The sequence below is a fragment of the Ogataea parapolymorpha genome, chromosome III (genome assembly GCF_000187245.1).
Source record: "Ogataea parapolymorpha DL-1 chromosome III, whole genome shotgun sequence".
NCBI lineage: Eukaryota > Fungi > Ascomycota > Pichiomycetes > Pichiales > Pichiaceae > Ogataea > Ogataea parapolymorpha.
In genome coordinates, this window is record NC_027864.1 from 789328 (window position 1) to 806222 (window position 16895).

General features: G+C 52.1%; 7 protein-coding genes across 7 annotated transcripts; 5 read left to right on the top strand and 2 right to left on the bottom strand.

Moving 5' to 3' along the window:
- Position 1: 1 nt before the first annotated feature.
- On the top strand, positions 2 to 1690 carry HPODL_00609 (Serine/threonine-protein phosphatase 2B catalytic subunit; the record flags this gene model as incomplete). The annotated part of the gene is made up of 1 exon (XM_014080569.1): positions 2 to 1690. One exon carries the CDS (start codon positions 2 to 4, stop codon positions 1688 to 1690), a length of 1689 nt encoding a protein of 562 aa, XP_013936044.1.
- On the bottom strand, positions 1678 to 3852 carry HPODL_00610 (Oligopeptide transporter; the record flags this gene model as incomplete). Its single annotated transcript, XM_014080570.1, has 1 exon — positions 1678 to 3852. The coding sequence occupies one exon, from the start codon at positions 3850 to 3852 to the stop codon at positions 1678 to 1680; it is 2175 nt and encodes a 724-aa protein (XP_013936045.1).
- A 77-nt stretch (positions 3853 to 3929) lies between these two features.
- Positions 3930 to 5273, bottom strand: HPODL_00611 (Glycylpeptide N-tetradecanoyltransferase; the record flags this gene model as incomplete). The annotated part of the gene is made up of 1 exon (XM_014080571.1): positions 3930 to 5273. One exon carries the CDS (start codon positions 5271 to 5273, stop codon positions 3930 to 3932), a length of 1344 nt encoding a protein of 447 aa, XP_013936046.1.
- Positions 5274 to 5390: 117 nt separating this feature from the next.
- Positions 5391 to 7082, top strand: HPODL_00612 (Periodic tryptophan protein 1; the record flags this gene model as incomplete). Its single annotated transcript, XM_014080572.1, has 1 exon — positions 5391 to 7082. One exon carries the CDS (start codon positions 5391 to 5393, stop codon positions 7080 to 7082), a length of 1692 nt encoding a protein of 563 aa, XP_013936047.1.
- A 328-nt stretch (positions 7083 to 7410) lies between these two features.
- Positions 7411 to 13830, top strand: HPODL_00613 (Glutamate synthase [NADH]; the record flags this gene model as incomplete). The annotated part of the gene is made up of 1 exon (XM_014080573.1): positions 7411 to 13830. One exon carries the CDS (start codon positions 7411 to 7413, stop codon positions 13828 to 13830), a length of 6420 nt encoding a protein of 2139 aa, XP_013936048.1.
- A 119-nt stretch (positions 13831 to 13949) lies between these two features.
- On the top strand, positions 13950 to 15413 carry HPODL_00614 (uncharacterized protein; the record flags this gene model as incomplete). Its single annotated transcript, XM_014080574.1, has 1 exon — positions 13950 to 15413. The coding sequence occupies one exon, from the start codon at positions 13950 to 13952 to the stop codon at positions 15411 to 15413; it is 1464 nt and encodes a 487-aa protein (XP_013936049.1).
- Positions 15414 to 15506: 93 nt separating this feature from the next.
- Positions 15507 to 16889, top strand: HPODL_00615 (Catalytic subunit of Nem1p-Spo7p phosphatase holoenzyme; the record flags this gene model as incomplete). The annotated part of the gene is made up of 1 exon (XM_014080575.1): positions 15507 to 16889. The coding sequence occupies one exon, from the start codon at positions 15507 to 15509 to the stop codon at positions 16887 to 16889; it is 1383 nt and encodes a 460-aa protein (XP_013936050.1).
- Positions 16890 to 16895: the final 6 nt, after the last annotated feature.

Consider the following 16895-nt stretch of genomic DNA (forward strand, 5'->3'; position numbering starts at 1 on the left):
CATGAGCCCGCTCCAGAACCTCAAGGCGCACGAAAACTCGGTCAAGATCGAAAACGCGCTGCGCCACGTAAAGAAGCGCGACGAGGCCGCTGCGCCCGGCGACCCTACCGTCTATGTCGACGAGCAGGGCGAAACCTTTATCACCACCGACCGCATCGTCAAGACCATCAGTCCTCCATCGTTCCGCATCCCTGCGGACGCTGAAGTGTTCCCAGATGGGAGGAAACCAGACTACAAGTTTCTGATGCACCATTTCAAGCAGGAAGGAAGATTGTCCGAACAGCAGCTCACGTACATTCTCCAGGAGTCGGCCGCGATTTTCGAGCAGGAACCAAACATGCTCAAGGTGCCCTGTCCGGCGACCGTGGTGGGCGACATCCACGGCCAGTATTACGACCTGTGCAAGATGCTCAACATGTGCGGCGACCCGGCCAAGACACAGTACCTGTTTCTAGGAGACTACGTCGACCGTGGCGACTACTCGATGGAATGTCTGATCTTGCTGCTGGCCATGAAAATCAACTTTCCCAAGTCGTTCTGGATTCTCCGAGGAAACCACGAGACCAAGCGCATGACCGAGCATTTCACGTTCAAGCGTGAATGTGCCGTCAAGTACTCGCTGGCCATCTACAAGGAGGCGCTCAACACTTTCAAGATGATGCCCTTCTGCGCGGTGCTGAACGAGCAGTTTTTCTGCTGCCACGGCGGGCTCTCGCCCGAGCTCGAGAGACTCAGCGATATTAGCAAAATCAACAGATTCAGATACGATTTCCCGTCCCGAGGACTTTTCAGCGACATCATGTGGTCGGACCCGGCTCCCGAGTACGACACAGAGGTCCTCTCGCCCACAGACTACGACTCCTACTTCAGAGACAACTACGAGCGACACTGCTCGTACTATTACTCGTACCACGCCGTGTGCCACTTTCTCGAGAAAAATAATCTGTTGAGTGTCATCAGAGCGCACCAAGCGCAGGACGCCGGTTACAGAATGTACCGAAAGAACGAGGCCACCGGGTTCCCCTCGGTGATCACTTTGTTTTCTGCCCCGAACTATTGTGGCACCTATAGAAACAAGGCTGCGGCCCTGATCTACGACGGCTCCACGTTCAACATCAAACAGTTTGTGGCCACCGATTCGCCGTACCATCTGCCGGACTTCATGGACGTTTTCGAGTGGTCGCTGCCGTTTGTGTCGGAAAAAGTGCTTGACATCCTCGTTTCCATCCTCAACATTTGCACAGAGGACGAGCTCGAGGAGGAGACCGTGGTGGCGCGCGACGTGGTCAAGTCGCTGCAGGACGTGCCCGAGACGTCTCCGGAAACCACTCTGGCCGCCGTCACCGGGCCGGCGACCGGCGTGTCGCCGCTAGAGGCACGCGCCTCGCTGCGCAAGAAGCTACTCTCGATCGGCCGCATGTCGCGCATGTTTAACATTTTGCGCGAGGAGGCCGAGAAAGTCGAGCATCTCAAGACGTACTCGGGCGGGAAACTGCCCCGTGGCGTGCTAATGGACGGCCGCGAGGAGCTGCACAACAGACTGAAGTCGTTCTCGGAAGCAAGAGAGGCAGATCTCCAGAACGAGGCGTTGCCGCCGTCTGCCGAGGAGCTCGAGAGGATCGAAGAAGAGCGCCAGCGGAAGGCCAGAGAGTACATCGAGGGCGCGGATCAGTGGTCTCACAGCGCATAGCATTTTTCTAAATGGGACCTGTCGTTGCCCCACCACTCCGGAAACTGAGCTGCCGTCTTGGACCCGAACAGCAGCGCAATGACAAGGTTGGCAAGGTTGAAGCCCGTGTCGAACGCTGCTGCCAGAACATAGTTGTATTTCTGGAACCATTGATGCTGGTATTTGTACAGGTAATGCATAGTGAATGTGCCAATGAGGAATTGCGTAAAGTAGCCTGTGCTGATGTTGCCATAGAACTTGGACATGGACGCGAACAGGATGGTAACGTTGAACTTTTTTGCAAGCCGCCAGGGCGTGTGCTTTGCCATCCAGAACACCGCCAAGGGTGCTATGCTACCAACCAAAAATCCCAGAGGCAGATACGGATAGTGCTCAAACACCCGTTTGGGGCCTAGAACAACGTACTGGATTGCGTTGCTGTTGTAGTTGGTCAACACTTGGCCGGTCCATTGCCGCATCGGGTCGCTTTTCAGACCTTTGAGGAAGTCGTACTTGGATTTCACCACCCAGCGCAGCGACATATAATTGAATGGCACGCCTATGAGATCGCCAAAGATCTGCGAAAAGAAAACGAGTTTAGGCGGAATGTCGTTGTAGATTCCAATTTTCTGGTCCTGGAGAATGTACTGGGCGCGGTACCAGCAGTTTCCCGCAATGGCCCCGTAGAAAGCTGCTCCACAGGGATGTTTGCCGCTTGTGCCCGAGAAAAACGGCGTCTGCATCATCAGACCGTACACCAGCTCGTTGACCGTGCCGATCTCCACCTGGAAGTTGGAGATCGCGTACAAATATGCCATCGGGGTCACTATGATTGAGCCAATTATCAACGCCACGATATATGTTTTCCAGGGAATAAATAGCTCGTCTGTGGCCAGAAGAATGGACGACAGTAGCACAAAGCTGATCAAAAACAGGGTCAAAAACCAGCTGTTGGGCACCTCATCGTATCGCGCATACGATTTGCTGATTCTGTCTGCGTAACGGTCGGCCAGCGGATCTTGGAATTTTTGGCGCAGCTTTTGGTAGCCAGATTTTATATCCTGGTAGCCAAAACAACCTATCCAAACAATTGCACTGGTGTAGGCTGCATAGTCGAAAAAGATGTTTGCAAGTCTCTGAGTGCCGAAATGGATGGGCCCGAGCAGCTCGTACGCGGTCTCGTTGAGCTGGAGCTCTGGAGTGAGCAGCTGTGTTGTCGGATACAGAGATCCGTTTGAAAGCAGAAGTCTGTTGTCCATCAGTCCCAAAGAATATTTCCCCTGGTCGTACCACTTGCAGAATGGCAGAAAAACCCAGCACAGGCTTGCAAACCCAAGAAACTGCATCACTATTGTCCAATACGGGCTCAGCATCACCGAAGACGAGATGTTGCTCCAATCCAGCGAGATGTTCAGAAACCCGAGTCCGCCGAGGCCTGAGCCCCAAAAATTCAACACCGCATTGTGAGGAGCCATGAAGCACAATATGGCGACCGACGACGTCAACGGGAAGATGAACTCGGGGAAAAACTGCCATACAAATAGCGAAGCAAGACCGACCGTGAACACGCGCATCTGCGAGTTCGACTGGCTCCCAGCATGTTCCTGGGCTTTAAACAGCGAAGTCTGCATCAATGCCTTGGGCCACACAAACTGTGGCTCGTATAGCACAAAGTTTCTCGCGATTGCTCCAAAAGAGTAGCCAGTCCAGACAATGCTGTACATGAAGAGTAGTGCCACTAATGGGTGCACTTTTCGATCGTAGTAGATCTCCGACAGCGACAGGCCGGCAGTGCCCTGGTTTCCAGTGGCTCCCGAGGCCGCCGTCAGCGTGACCAGAACAGATTCCTTGATAGACCAGGGGCCGGGATTAAGACTGAACCGAAACCCCAGCAGGTTCACAGTTTTTCGAGGCAGAACTCTCGCCAGCCACCTGCCAGCCGGATCCGATAGAAATTGAACAAATAAAATGCTGTACGGAGCGCTCGTGGTCCGGTACGAATTTAATGTGTCCACAAATGCTCCCGGGATGACAAATACAATGCTCAGCAGAAAGTAGCGGAACGTCAGGTAAAGTGGCCGATCACTGGACGGCGAATTCAGATCCAGTGTCTCTGCGACCGTATCCGGGATGTCGCGAAGGTCGTCTGGCTCCGATTCGTCGCGGACACTGCCGTATCTCATTGATTTCTAAGTATTCTTATCTAGAGGTGAAATTTCGAACTAAAAAAATACACACCTCTGCACCACGACAGCCACCATTACAGCATCACGACACCAACACCGCTCCTGTTCACCGGGTCCAGCTCCTTAGTGTCCGGGTCGATTCCGCCCTTGATTGGGAACGCCTTGTAATTAAAGAGGTAGAAATTGAGGAACGCGTCTCCGTTTCCAAACTTGAGCTCTTTCAGGAACAGAGTGTTGTCCTGAGACGTGAGAGCATTAAAAACGTCGATTTTCAAATTCTTTGTCACCACCAACGCATCGCCGATCAGCGAGCTCAGACGCTTTGCCAGCACGGCGTCGTCCTTGCCATCTAGACCGGCATCGGTGGCATAATAGAACAAATACGCCACGTTCAGCCGGTCGTACGAGGAGTTGTTCAGGACAGTGAATGGTAGCAGGTAGAACGAGAAAAAGTCGGTGATCTTGCCATCCTGCTCAACCACATACGAAAGAATAACTTTCTCCTTGTCCTCGAGGTCCCTTTGTGTGTCTGGGCCGCACAGCCAGTGGACCAGCTCGTCTTCTGTGAACTCTTGCACAAGATCGTATTTGGCCTGGAATTTATTGTACAGCTCCAGAACCTGGGCTGCGTCCTCAGGGACCATTTTTCTAAGCCCTGGAGTTTTTGTGCTGGACGGCAGAGCGTACTTGGCAATCATCTGCGACTTGGTGACGCCCGCAGGCAGCGATGAAAAGCCGACCTCGTACAGTTTCTCCCAGTTCAGTGGACGGTGTGTGTATCTGCACGTGGACACTGGCGTGGGCAGGACGGCTCCCGAGGTATATAGGGCCTGCCAGATATCGTTTTTGTTGACTCTGCGGGTGATTTCCTTGATCAGCACCGGCGCCAGTCTCTTGGACCGCAATTTTTTGTGGATGCACAGAAAGTTGATTTCCACGCTTGGCACTTTATTTTCACGGACCCGCAGCAGCGAAGGAATGCCGCTGATGAACGCCACCAGCTTGCCCGTCGACTTGACACGCACCCCCACGTGGTATTCGTGTTTCCATCCCGGTGGTTTCAATGCCCACTCGAAGAACCTCGAACTGTATGCAAACCGGAACGTAGCGTCTTGATCCTCCACGTAGTGTTCGTACAGCAGCGATTCCACTTGCTTCATTTCGTCCTCCTTGTTGAGATCGATGGTCACCCACTCGAAATCGTTCAGCAGAGGACTTGGTTCGTCAGGAATGTCTGCTGGGGTCTTCACCGAGTCGATTGGGCCTTCCTTGTCGATTTTCTCGTCGAACTTCGAAACCGGCTGTGTTTTCCAGAACTTGTAGTCCTTCATGTCCTTTCTCTGTTTTTCCGTGAGCTCTTCGCCCATTGCGAGCTTTTTCAGCAAATACTCAATGGTTTTTTCATCCGGAGGTGCCATTTTGTCTAGTATCGAATAATCGAAATATGGGAAAGACGTGCCAGGGTAACAGTCGAATTATGCATGAATTTTTTTTTTTTTGTAAATAAAAAAATTTAATACTACATTTCGAAGACTATGATTTCTGCCTCATGCTGGGTGCCCCGAGGCTACGCCTCTGAGTTCCCCGAGAAATACGAACTCACGGATGAAGAAATGAATAGAATTGAGCAGATGGCCAACCTGCAGATCTCCGAGGCCCAGGCCGACCTCGACGAAACTGAGGAGCCCGATGGAGACACTCTCAAGTCGCAGATAGAGATTGACGATGACCTCAAAGAATACGATCTAGAACACTATGACGATGATCCGGTGGATGAAATCACGGGTGAGCCAATTACAATGTTCCCTGGTCTTTCGAACACGGCCGCATCGTATGCTAAAATTGTTAATGAGGACGATGATATGGAAGAAGGCCAAGAAGAGCACTACTTGACACTGCCTACGGAAAAAGAGGAAGCTGAGGAAAAGGCAGAATTGCAGGTGTATCCCACAGACAACATGGTGTTGGCCACACGGACTGAGGACGACGTCTCGTACCTGGACGTGTACATTTACGACGATGGAGCAGGAGCTCCTTACGGGGCAGAGGAGGAGGAAGAGGACAAATTTGACGCTGACGTTGCGAACGGCCTAGTGAGAGAGAACAATCTGTACATTCACCACGACCTGATGCTGCCGTCGTTCCCTCTGTGTGTCGAATGGCTGAGCTACAAGCCGTACGGGGCCAACGACCAATCCAATATCGGCAACTTTGCTGCCATCGGCACGTTTGAGCCGCAAATCGAGATCTGGAACCTAGACAGCATCGACAAGGCGTTCCCGGACGCAATCTTGGGTGACGTCGAGTCCGAAACCAAGAAGAAGAAGAAGAAGACCAAGAAGAGGCAGCTTCCAGACAGACACACCGACGCCGTTTTGTCTCTGTCGCACAACAAGCTGTATAGAAACGTTTTGGCGTCGACGTCGGCGGACGGAACCGTGAAACTGTGGGACTTGACGAGCTGCCAGGTCGCGCGCTCTCTGGGCAGCGTCCATGGAGGCAAGCACGTTTCGTCGTCGCAGTGGCTTGACGAGGAGTCGGATAGCAGCAACGGGTCGATTTTGCTGACTGGAGGCTACGACTCTGCGTGCTGTATCAGCGACGTGCGGGTTGCAGACGAGAAAAGCATGTCGAGGCGCTACAAGCTGGGCAACAGCGAGGAAGTGGAATGTGTGAGATGGAGCGCGGACTCGGCGAATTTCTTTGCGGGCTCGGACGCCGGTAACGTTTACTGTTTCGACGCGAGGGCCGAGTCGAAGCCGCTGTGGACGCTGCACGCGCACGACTCGGGTATCTCGACGCTGGAGGCCAACAAGTTCATGAACAACATGCTTGTGACGGGCGCGATGGGTGAGCAGGTGGTGAAGCTGTGGAAACTGGACAGTGAGCAGACCTCTATGCGCGGTCCGTCGATGGTGCTTAGCCGAGACTTTGACTGCGGCAAGGTGCTGACGGCAAGCTTTGCACCGGATATCGAGGTTGCGGGAAACCTTGTTGTGGGCGGGTCTGGTTCAAGTCTCAAGATGTGGGACAGTTTCAGCAACAAAAGCGTGCGCACAGCGTTCAAAGAGCAGCTGGTCCGGCTGCAGCAACGGGCCCGACAGGAGGCCAAGGCGGCGGGCCGGGCGTCGCGAATTGCACGCAAATACACAGATAAATACGTCGAGAGCGTTATGGAGGCGGAACGAGGCGCGGATGACGAGGAGGACGAGGAGGAGATGGAATAATTAGAGGATTATTAATTTAATCAGAGTAGCTTGTGCATTTATTTTCTGTGCTCTTTAATTTTTTTTTTGCTCCACCTCGCACCAGCTCCCAGATTAAACTTTCCAGTTTCGTCACGGTGCAGAATCGTACAATGCATTAACTTTAGGCCCAACGTTATTGGCCAGAGATTGCGTGTGCATTATCTTGCCAGCTTTGTTCACCCGGTCCGGCACGCTTGCACGGTGGTCCCCGCTGAATCTGCGGAGTCGCATGTGGTATGTCATTGACGAAAAAATTTGCCCGGTTGGCTATTTTATTCTCGCTGGATCCGTATTCTTTTTCCTCAGCATGGTTTTGAAAAGCGATCAGCATCTGGAGTACGAGCCGACCGCCGGCGAAGTGCCAGAGGCCTACTCGGTGTATAACTACGACGAGGTCCCGGAAAACAAAACGTGGGCCTCCACCATCCCTACCTCCAAGGGTTTGTACGACCCAGCGTACGAGAAGGACAACTGCGGTGTGGGCTTTGCGTGCCATATCAAGGGCAAGCCCTCGCACAAGATCATCTCGGACGCCCGCTACCTGCTCTGCAACATGACCCATCGAGGAGCCGTGGGCTCTGACGCCCGGGACGGAGATGGTGCCGGTGTGATGACATCGATCCCACACAAGTTCATGGCGCGGGAGTTTGAGTACCATTGCTCGATCGAGCTGCCACCCAGCGGGCAGTACGCAGTGGGAAACCTGTTTTTCAAGAAGGACGAGGACGTTTTTCGGAAGTCCAAGAGCACGTTCGAGAACATCGCCGCCAGCCTCGGCCTGAGGGTGCTCGGCTGGAGGCACGTGCCTGTCGACTCGTCGATTTTGGGCCCAGCGGCCTCCTCGAGAGAACCACTAATTCTTCAGCCTCTGGTGGTTCTCGAGGAGGTGTACGGCTCGGGAAATAAGCCTAAGGCTGTGTACTCGGCAGAGGAGTTCGAGTCCAAGTTCGAAAAGACGTTTGAGAAGAAACTGTACATTCTGAGAAAACAGTCCACCCACACGATTGGCCTGCACAACTGGTTCTACATCTGCTCGCTGACCAACAAGAACATCGTCTACAAGGGCCAGCTCGTCCCTACTCAGGTGTACTCATACTACCACGACCTCGTGAACGCAGACTACGAGTGCCATTTCGCTCTCGTCCACTCCCGATTCTCCACAAATACTTTCCCGTCCTGGGACCGTGCCCAGCCTCTCAGATGGGCAGCCCACAACGGTGAGATTAACACGCTCAGGGGCAACAAGAACTGGATGCGCGCCAGAGAAGGCGTGATGCAGTCGAAGTTGTTTGGCGAGGAGCTCGAGAAATTGTACCCGATCATCGAGGAGGGCGGTTCTGACTCCGCCGCGCTCGACAACGTGCTGGAACTGCTCGTTATCAACGGCATTCTGTCTCTTCCAGAGGCCGTCATGATGCTGGTTCCAGAGGCCTGGCAGAATAACGAGCACATGGACTACAAGAAAAAGGCCTTTTACGAGTGGGCCGCCTGTCTGATGGAGCCGTGGGACGGGCCTGCGCTCTTCACGTTTGCCGACGGAAGATTCTGTGGTGCCAACTTGGACAGAAACGGTCTGAGACCGTGCAGATACTACGTCACCGACGATAACAGAATGATCTGTGCCTCCGAGGTGGGTGTGATTCCAATCGAGACGAACAAGATCGTCGAGAAGGGCAGACTGCAGCCTGGAAGAATGCTGCTTGTGGACACTAAGGAGGGCAGAATTGTCGACGACAGAGAGCTGAAGAAACAGGTTGCATCCAGATTCGATTTCAAGGCGTGGATTACTTCCAACATGATCACCATGCCAGAGCTGACCACCAAGCTGCAGAACAAGAACCTGGACCTGAGCACGCCAATCGATCTGACTCTGAAAGTCCAGGAAGACCCTCGTCTGCTTGCCTTTGGCTACACACAGGAGCAGGTGGGTGCTCTGCTGGGCCCAATGGGAGCCGGCGGCAAGGAGGCTCTGGGATCCATGGGTAACGACGCTGCCCTTGCGTGTCTTGCAGAGCAGCCACGACTGATGTTCGACTACTTCAGACAGCTATTTGCACAGGTTACAAACCCTCCTATCGACCCGATCAGAGAGAAAATCGTCATGTCGCTGGAGTGCTACATTGGACCACAGGGCAACCTTTTGGAGATGAATGCGGGACAGTGCAATAGATTGTTGATGCCGTCTCCAGTGCTACTTAGCGACGAGCTCAGAGCTTTGAAGGAGATCAACAAGGTGTATCCTAAATGGTCTGTTGCCAATATTGACATCACTTTCGACAAGTCGGAGAGTTTGACAGGCTACACGGATGCCCTGGACAGAATTTGTCAGGAAGCCACCCAGGCCATTGTCGACGACCACCAGATCATCATTCTGTCTGACAGAAAGACCAGTGCAGAGAGAATCCCGGTCAGCTCGCTGATCGCCTGCGGTGCCGTCCACCACCACCTGGTGAGACAGAAACAGCGTGCCAAGGTTGCTCTGATCTTGGAAACCGCAGAGGCCAGAGAAGTCCACCACATCTGCTGTCTGGTTGGTTACGGTGCAGACGCCATCAACCCGTACCTTGCTATGGAGACGTTGGTCAAATTGAACAGCGAGAATCTTCTGGCTGGCGACCTGACGGACAAACAGGTGCTGGAGAACTACAAACACGCCATCGACGATGGTTTGCTCAAGGTGATGTCCAAGATGGGTATTTCCACGTTGGCATCGTACAAAGGTGCACAGATCTTTGAGGCGCTTGGTGTCGACAACTCTGTGATTGATAGATGTTTTGCCGGCACGGCTTCGAGAATTAAAGGTATCACCTTCGAGTATATCGCGCAGGATGCCTTCTCGATGCACGAAAAGGGATTCCCGTCCAGAGAAACGGTGCTGCCAAAGGGTCTTCCGGAGTCTGGAGAGTACCACTGGAGAGACGGCGGAGACGCTCACGTGAACGAGCCGGCTGCCGTTGCCAACATCCAGGACGCCGTCAGGAACAAGAACGAGAAGGCGTACGATGCCTACTCGAAAAAAGAGTACGATGCCATCAAGAACTGCACGCTCAGAGGTCTTCTGGACTTCGATTTTGCCAACTCGACGCCTGTGCCTATCGACCAGGTTGAGCCTTGGACAGAGATTGTGAGAAGATTCTGCACCGGTGCCATGTCATACGGTTCCATCTCGATGGAGGCGCACTCCACGCTGGCCGTTGCCATGAATAGACTGGGTGGAAAGTCGAACACCGGAGAGGGTGGTGAAGACGTCGAGAGATCGAAACCTTCAGACAACGGCGACTCCATGAGGTCTGCTATCAAACAGGTGGCCTCTGGAAGATTTGGTGTCACCTCGTACTATCTGTCTGATTCCGACGAGCTGCAAATTAAAATGGCCCAGGGTGCCAAGCCAGGTGAGGGAGGAGAGCTTCCGGGATACAAGGTGTCCAACAGCATCGCCAAGACGAGACACTCCACTGCCGGTGTTGGTCTGATTTCTCCACCACCGCACCACGACATCTACTCGATCGAGGACCTGAAACAGCTGATCTACGACCTCAAGTGCGCCAACCCTAGAGCCAGAGTGTCTGTCAAACTGGTTTCTGAGGTTGGTGTTGGAATCATTGCCTCTGGTGTCGCCAAGGCCAAGGCAGACCACATTCTCATTTCTGGACACGACGGTGGTACTGGTGCGGCCAGATGGACCGGTATCAAGTACGCCGGTCTGCCATGGGAGCTGGGTCTTGCCGAGACTCACCAGACTCTGGTTTTGAACGATCTGAGAGGAAGAGTCACTGTGCAGACCGACGGTCAGCTCAAGACCGGAAGAGACATTGCCATTGCCTGTTTGCTGGGTGCCGAGGAGTGGGGCTTTGCCACGGCCCCATTGATCTCCATGGGCTGTGTTTTCAACAGAAAGTGCCATACAAACACCTGTCCCGTTGGTATTGCCACCCAGGACCCTGTGCTGAGAAAACAGTTCAAGGGAACTCCAGAGCACGTGATCAACTTCTTCTACTATGTCTCGAACGAGCTGCGGGGCATCATGGCCAAGCTAGGGTTCAGGACAATCGACGAGATGGTGGGCAGAACGGAAAAGCTGTACGTGAGAGACGACCTGAGAACTACCAAGAACGCCAACATCGATCTGTCGCCAATTCTCACTCCAGCTCACACCATCAGACCCGGCGTTGCTACCCGGTGTATTAAGAAACAGGACCACAGACTGCACGTGAGACTGGACAACAAGCTGATCGACGAGTCCGAAGTGACTCTCGATAAGGGGCTGCCGGTCACCATTGAGGCCGAGGCCATCAACACTGACAGATCTATTGGTACCACGCTGTCGTACAGATGTTCCAAGAGATTTGGTCCTTCTAGTCTGCCACATGACACGATCCACGTGAACATCAGAGGCTCTGCCGGCCAATCGTTCGGTGCGTTCCTCGCAGCCGGTATCACCCTGGAGCTGGAAGGTGACTGTAACGACTACGTCGGCAAAGGTCTTTCTGGAGGCAGACTGATCGTGTATCCGCCAAAGGACTCCAAGTTCAAGGCCGAAGAGAACATCATCATTGGTAACACCTGTTTGTACGGTGCCACGTCCGGTACTGCGTTCTTTAGAGGTATTGCTGCCGAGAGATTTGCCGTGAGAAACTCTGGTGCCACGGCCATTGTGGAAGGAACTGGAGACCACGGCTGCGAGTACATGACCGGAGGAAGAGTGGTTGTTTTGGGGTCTGTGGGCCGCAACTTTGCTGCTGGTATGTCTGGCGGTATTGCGTACGTGCTGAACATGGCGCAGGACTTTGAGGAGAAGGTCAACAAGGAGATGGTGGAGCTGAGCACGATCACCGATCCGTCGGAGATTGCTTTCCTGAGAGGTCTGATCGAAGACCACAGACATTTCACTGGTTCTGAGATTGCCGACAGAATCCTGACCAACTTCAACAGATTCCTGTCGCGGTTCGTGAAGGTTCTTCCTGTCGACTACAAGAGAGTTCTGGAGGAAGAGGCCCGCAAACAGGAGGAGCTGAAGAAGAAAGAGGCTTCGTCGTACTTCTCGACCATCAAGGAAGACCCAGAGGCAGACATCACGAACGGCGAGTTTTCGAGACCAAAGTCCAAGCGCGTGTCTGCTGCCAGTGCGGCCAAGGAACCAAAAGTGATGGATTTGGAAGACACGATCGTGGACATCAAGGCCGAAGAGACGAAGGCGGTGAAGCTCGACAAGCTCGGCGGTTTCGTCAAGTACAAGAGAAGAAACGAGCCTTACAGACCTGCCAAGACCAGAATAAACGACTGGAAGGAGCTGTCCAGTAGACTGACCAAGGAGGACCTGCACTACCAGACAGCCAGATGTATCGACTGTGGTATTCCGTTCTGTCAGAGCGACACTGGATGTCCTATTTCGAACGTGATTCCGAAATGGAATGAGCTGGTGTTCAAGGACAGATGGTACGACGCTCTGCAGAGACTGCTCATGACCAACAACTTCCCTGAGTTCACCTCCAAGATCTGTCCAGCTCCTTGCGAGGGTGCCTGTGTGGTGAATGTGTCTGGCAATGCTCCTGTTGGTATCAAGTCTATTGAGGCTGGAATAATCGACTATGGGTTCCAGCAGGGATGGATTAAGCCAGAGCCTCCTGCCGTTAGAACAGGCAAGAACATCGCCATCATTGGTTCTGGTCCGTCGGGACTCGCTGCTGCTGACCAGCTTAACAAGGCCGGCCACACCGTCACTGTCTACGAAAGAGCAGACCGTCCAGGAGGACTGTTGATGTACGGTATTCCAAACATGAAGCTCGACAAGGGAATCGTGAAGAGAAGAACCGACCTAATGGAGGCTGAGGGCGTCACTTTTGTTTGCAACACCACAATCGGTGAGGATATCACTGTTGACGAGCTGCAACACCAGAACGACGCCGTGCTGCTCTGTGTTGGCTCTACTATTCCTAGAGACCTCAAGATTCCAGGAAGAGAGCTGAAGAACATCGATTTCGCCATGACTCTGCTCAAGTCCAACACCCAGGCCCTGTTGGAGGACAACCTGGACCAGATCAGGGCCAAGATCGAGGGCAAGAACGTCGTTGTCATTGGTGGAGGTGACACAGGTAACGACTGTCTTGGTACTGCCACTCGTCACAAAGCTAAGTCTGTGACCAACTTTGAGCTTCTGCCTACTCCAAGCGAGGAAAGAGGCAAGGACAACCCATGGCCACAGTGGCCTCGTATTTTCCGCGTGGACTACGGACACGCCGAGGTCAAGGAGCACTACGGCAGAGACCCTAGAGAATACTGTATTTTGTCGAAGGAATTTGTTGGCGACGAGGATGGAAACGTGAAGGGCATCAAGACCGTCAGAGTGGAGTGGAAGAGATCAGACTCCGGCGCCTGGCAAATGGCTGAGATTCCAGGCTCGGAGGAGTTCTTCCCTGCAGAGGTGGTTTTGCTGTCCATGGGATTTGTTGGTCCTGAAGCTGACAGACTGGAGGTTTCGAGAACGCCACGCGGAACCGTGTCCACGACCGATCCTAATGGATACCAGGTTGAGGGTAAGGGTAACCTGTTTGCTGCCGGAGACTGTAGAAGAGGCCAGTCTCTGGTGGTCTGGGGTATCCAAGAGGGAAGACAGTGTGCCCGTGAAGTTGACCAGTTCTTGATGGGCGAGACCCGTCTTCCAGGCAATGGCTCGATCCAGAAGCGCAACTATAAGCTTTTGGAAGAGCTTGCTGCTAAAGTGTATTGATTAAGTTTACTGTCTAATTGGAGAAGGGTAAAATTATTTTGTAAAAATAAATGCAAAGGATTTCTTTATTAGAACATTTCCATCCCCATAGTTTTTAGATTATCCAATTTCTCTCAAATATGAACGTTCGAGAATTTGATAAGGACGGCGTCAAAATCATTTGCGTAGCGGATATCCGTGGCGAGCTGTCACTGTTCAACCAATTGGCACGACAGTACCAGGCGGACGTGATCATACATACGGGAAACTTTGGGTTTCTCGACGAAGGCAGTGTGCATAGAATCCATGAGTCTTATTTGCGGCACATTGTCGAGTTCTCGCCGTTGCTGTCCGAAGACCTCATTGTGGAAATTTCAAAGCTTTCCAAGGTGACAGGTGACTCGGTCGAACACCTTTCAAGCGAGACCACCAACCTCAAGACGCTGCTAGAGAACCAGGAAATAAGCGAGCTGGGGCGCTTTTTGCGCGGCGAATTGAAGCTCGAAGTGCCCGTGTACACCATATTTGGAATGTGCGAGGACTCACTTGTGGTCAACAAGTTCCGCTACGGTGTTTATAAGATTCCTAACCTGCACGTGATCGACGACGGGAACGTATTTGGAATCACCACTCCCCAGGGACTAAATATCCTTTTGGCCGGCATTGGCGGTTCCTTATCGTACCACAAGCTTGTGCATCAGGGCTCGTCGCTCGAGCTGGCGGATATTGTCGGCGAAACGACTAATCTTGAAGACATCGAAAACTCAGACTATGTTCTTCCTATCAGTGGTGACCCGGGCAATATCTGGATCACTCTTCTGCAATTGGGAAAACTCATCTACACACTGACTGAATTCAGCGAACAACACACAGACTTTTATAACAAAGCGATCAAAATCTTTGTGACTCACCAGTCGCCCGCCAGAGAACCGTTACTTGAGCATCTATTAATTTTCTTCAAGATGGACTACTCGATCTCCAACTCGTTGCACTTCAAATACACCTCTTCGTACAACGAGCTGTCGATCAACCCCAGCTTTGAGAGCTTCAAGCTCAAGTTCAACGACGCACGGTCGAAAATTGCCGTGATCTGGAAGAACATCCAACAACGCTATGAAAGATTGCTTTTTAAGCTCAATGACCCGCTCATGATCGCCTGTACAGAATTAGCTCTGGAAGTGTTTGATAAAATCCCTATTTCGACTAAGGGTGTTGAGGATATCCTGCCGCTACAGCTTTCACAGTCGCTGACCAACACTGAAGAGATGGACTCGTTTGGGTTGCAGTCGAGACAACGAGAGTTGAACACCATCATTCGCCAGCTCAACGATCTGTACTACATATCTTTCCAGAACACATGGCATTTCAACCTGTGTGACCTTAGTTATGGCTTTCTCACGCTGAATGTGGATGAAGGTCAGGTGCAGATGGAATGTCATTCCAGGGGTTACAATTTCCGGTATAGGCTGCTAGAGGAGGAAGAGGATACAGAGAAGATCAAGAACTCTTCATCGGCCAGCAGCATCAGCAATGGCTCGCGAGGACGAGGACGCGGCCGCGGCAGCGGACGGCCACCCAGAGGACGCAGCTACCGCAAAGAATAAGTTCCTAAAAAAATAAGGCTCCGCTTTATTTATTCCACAACAATATAACATTTTTCTGTCGTATATTTATTTTTTGTTGGATTATTCCTCTATATGAACTCTATCCAATTTCTGGCGAACACCGTGGATAAGGCGTTCAACCCCGCGTTCCCGCCGGATCAGAAGTCTCCATCAGACATTGACGATTCGGATATTGTCACAAGACAGCTCGATCCTCCAGTACAATTCCAGAAGGAACAGCAACTTGTGTTCGATGAGGAGGAGGATAGCGACGATCCATCGTCTTTTAGCACTCTTTTAAGCATCTTGTTTTTCATCCCAAAGCATATCATCGTCAATCCGGTCCTTCTGGTGCTTTATATCGTCACGTACCCTGTGAGGGCACTGATAAATGTGTTTAGCAAGAAAGAAGCAATCCAACAAACGATGCCCGTTTCACAAGCCCCTGACACTAGCGCAGATCAGGTACATATCCTCCAGCCTCAGCGGTCTCGTGAAGACCCTGCAACTCAAATCACCACGATAATGGAGGAAGACATAGAGTTTGAGCTGGATAAGAGCGAGGATCCGATCAAATCACCAACGGGCCCGGTAGCCTCTACCAGCGCAATTCGACAGCCGCCACAGCAGCTACATAATACAGAACGCAGGAAGAACACACGCCATAACAATCTCATGACGCCTCGGAAAAAGAAGTTTATCTTCCCCAAACTGCTGTTCAACTTCAACATTAATCATCCTCCAAACCTGCCACAAAAAACGCTTGTTCTTGATCTAGACGAAACCCTCATACATTCTCTTTCGAGACACAATTCATCGATTCTCAACAAAAATAAAGGAACCACCATTGAGATCCGAATCAATAGTCAATTGGCTACGCTATATCACATATATAAACGACCTTATGTGGACGAGTTCTTGTCGATCGTCCGCAACTGGTTCAACCTCGTGTGCTTCACTGCCTCCATCAAGGAGTACGCCGATCCGGTGATCAACTATCTAGAACAAGAGGTCATGCTTAAAGACAAAGGAGACATTTCGCAGAAAAAGCTGTTCAGCCAACGATTTTACCGAAACAGCTGTATTTTCACCGAAGGCAAAGGTTATGTGAAGGACCTCGGGGTTCTGACCGGTCACCAAAGAGAGAGACCATCCACACCAACCACCTCGCCGCACCCACCAGGAACAAACAATTCCAACGAGACCGTCAATTCTGTTAGAGACCGCTCTGCAAGCAGAACGAGAGGATCTTCCGTGGGGAGACCAGTAACAGACCTCAGCAGGGTCATCATCATAGACAACTCGCCAATCAGTTACAGCTTTCACAAGAAAAACGGAATCATGATCGAGGGTTGGATCAACGATCCTGATGACTCCGAACTAATGAATTTGTTGCCTCTGTTGAACAGCCTCAGATTCACAAGCGATGTCAGAAACATTCTCGGACTCAAGCTGGGCCAAGACGTTTTTGAGTAAATCGCA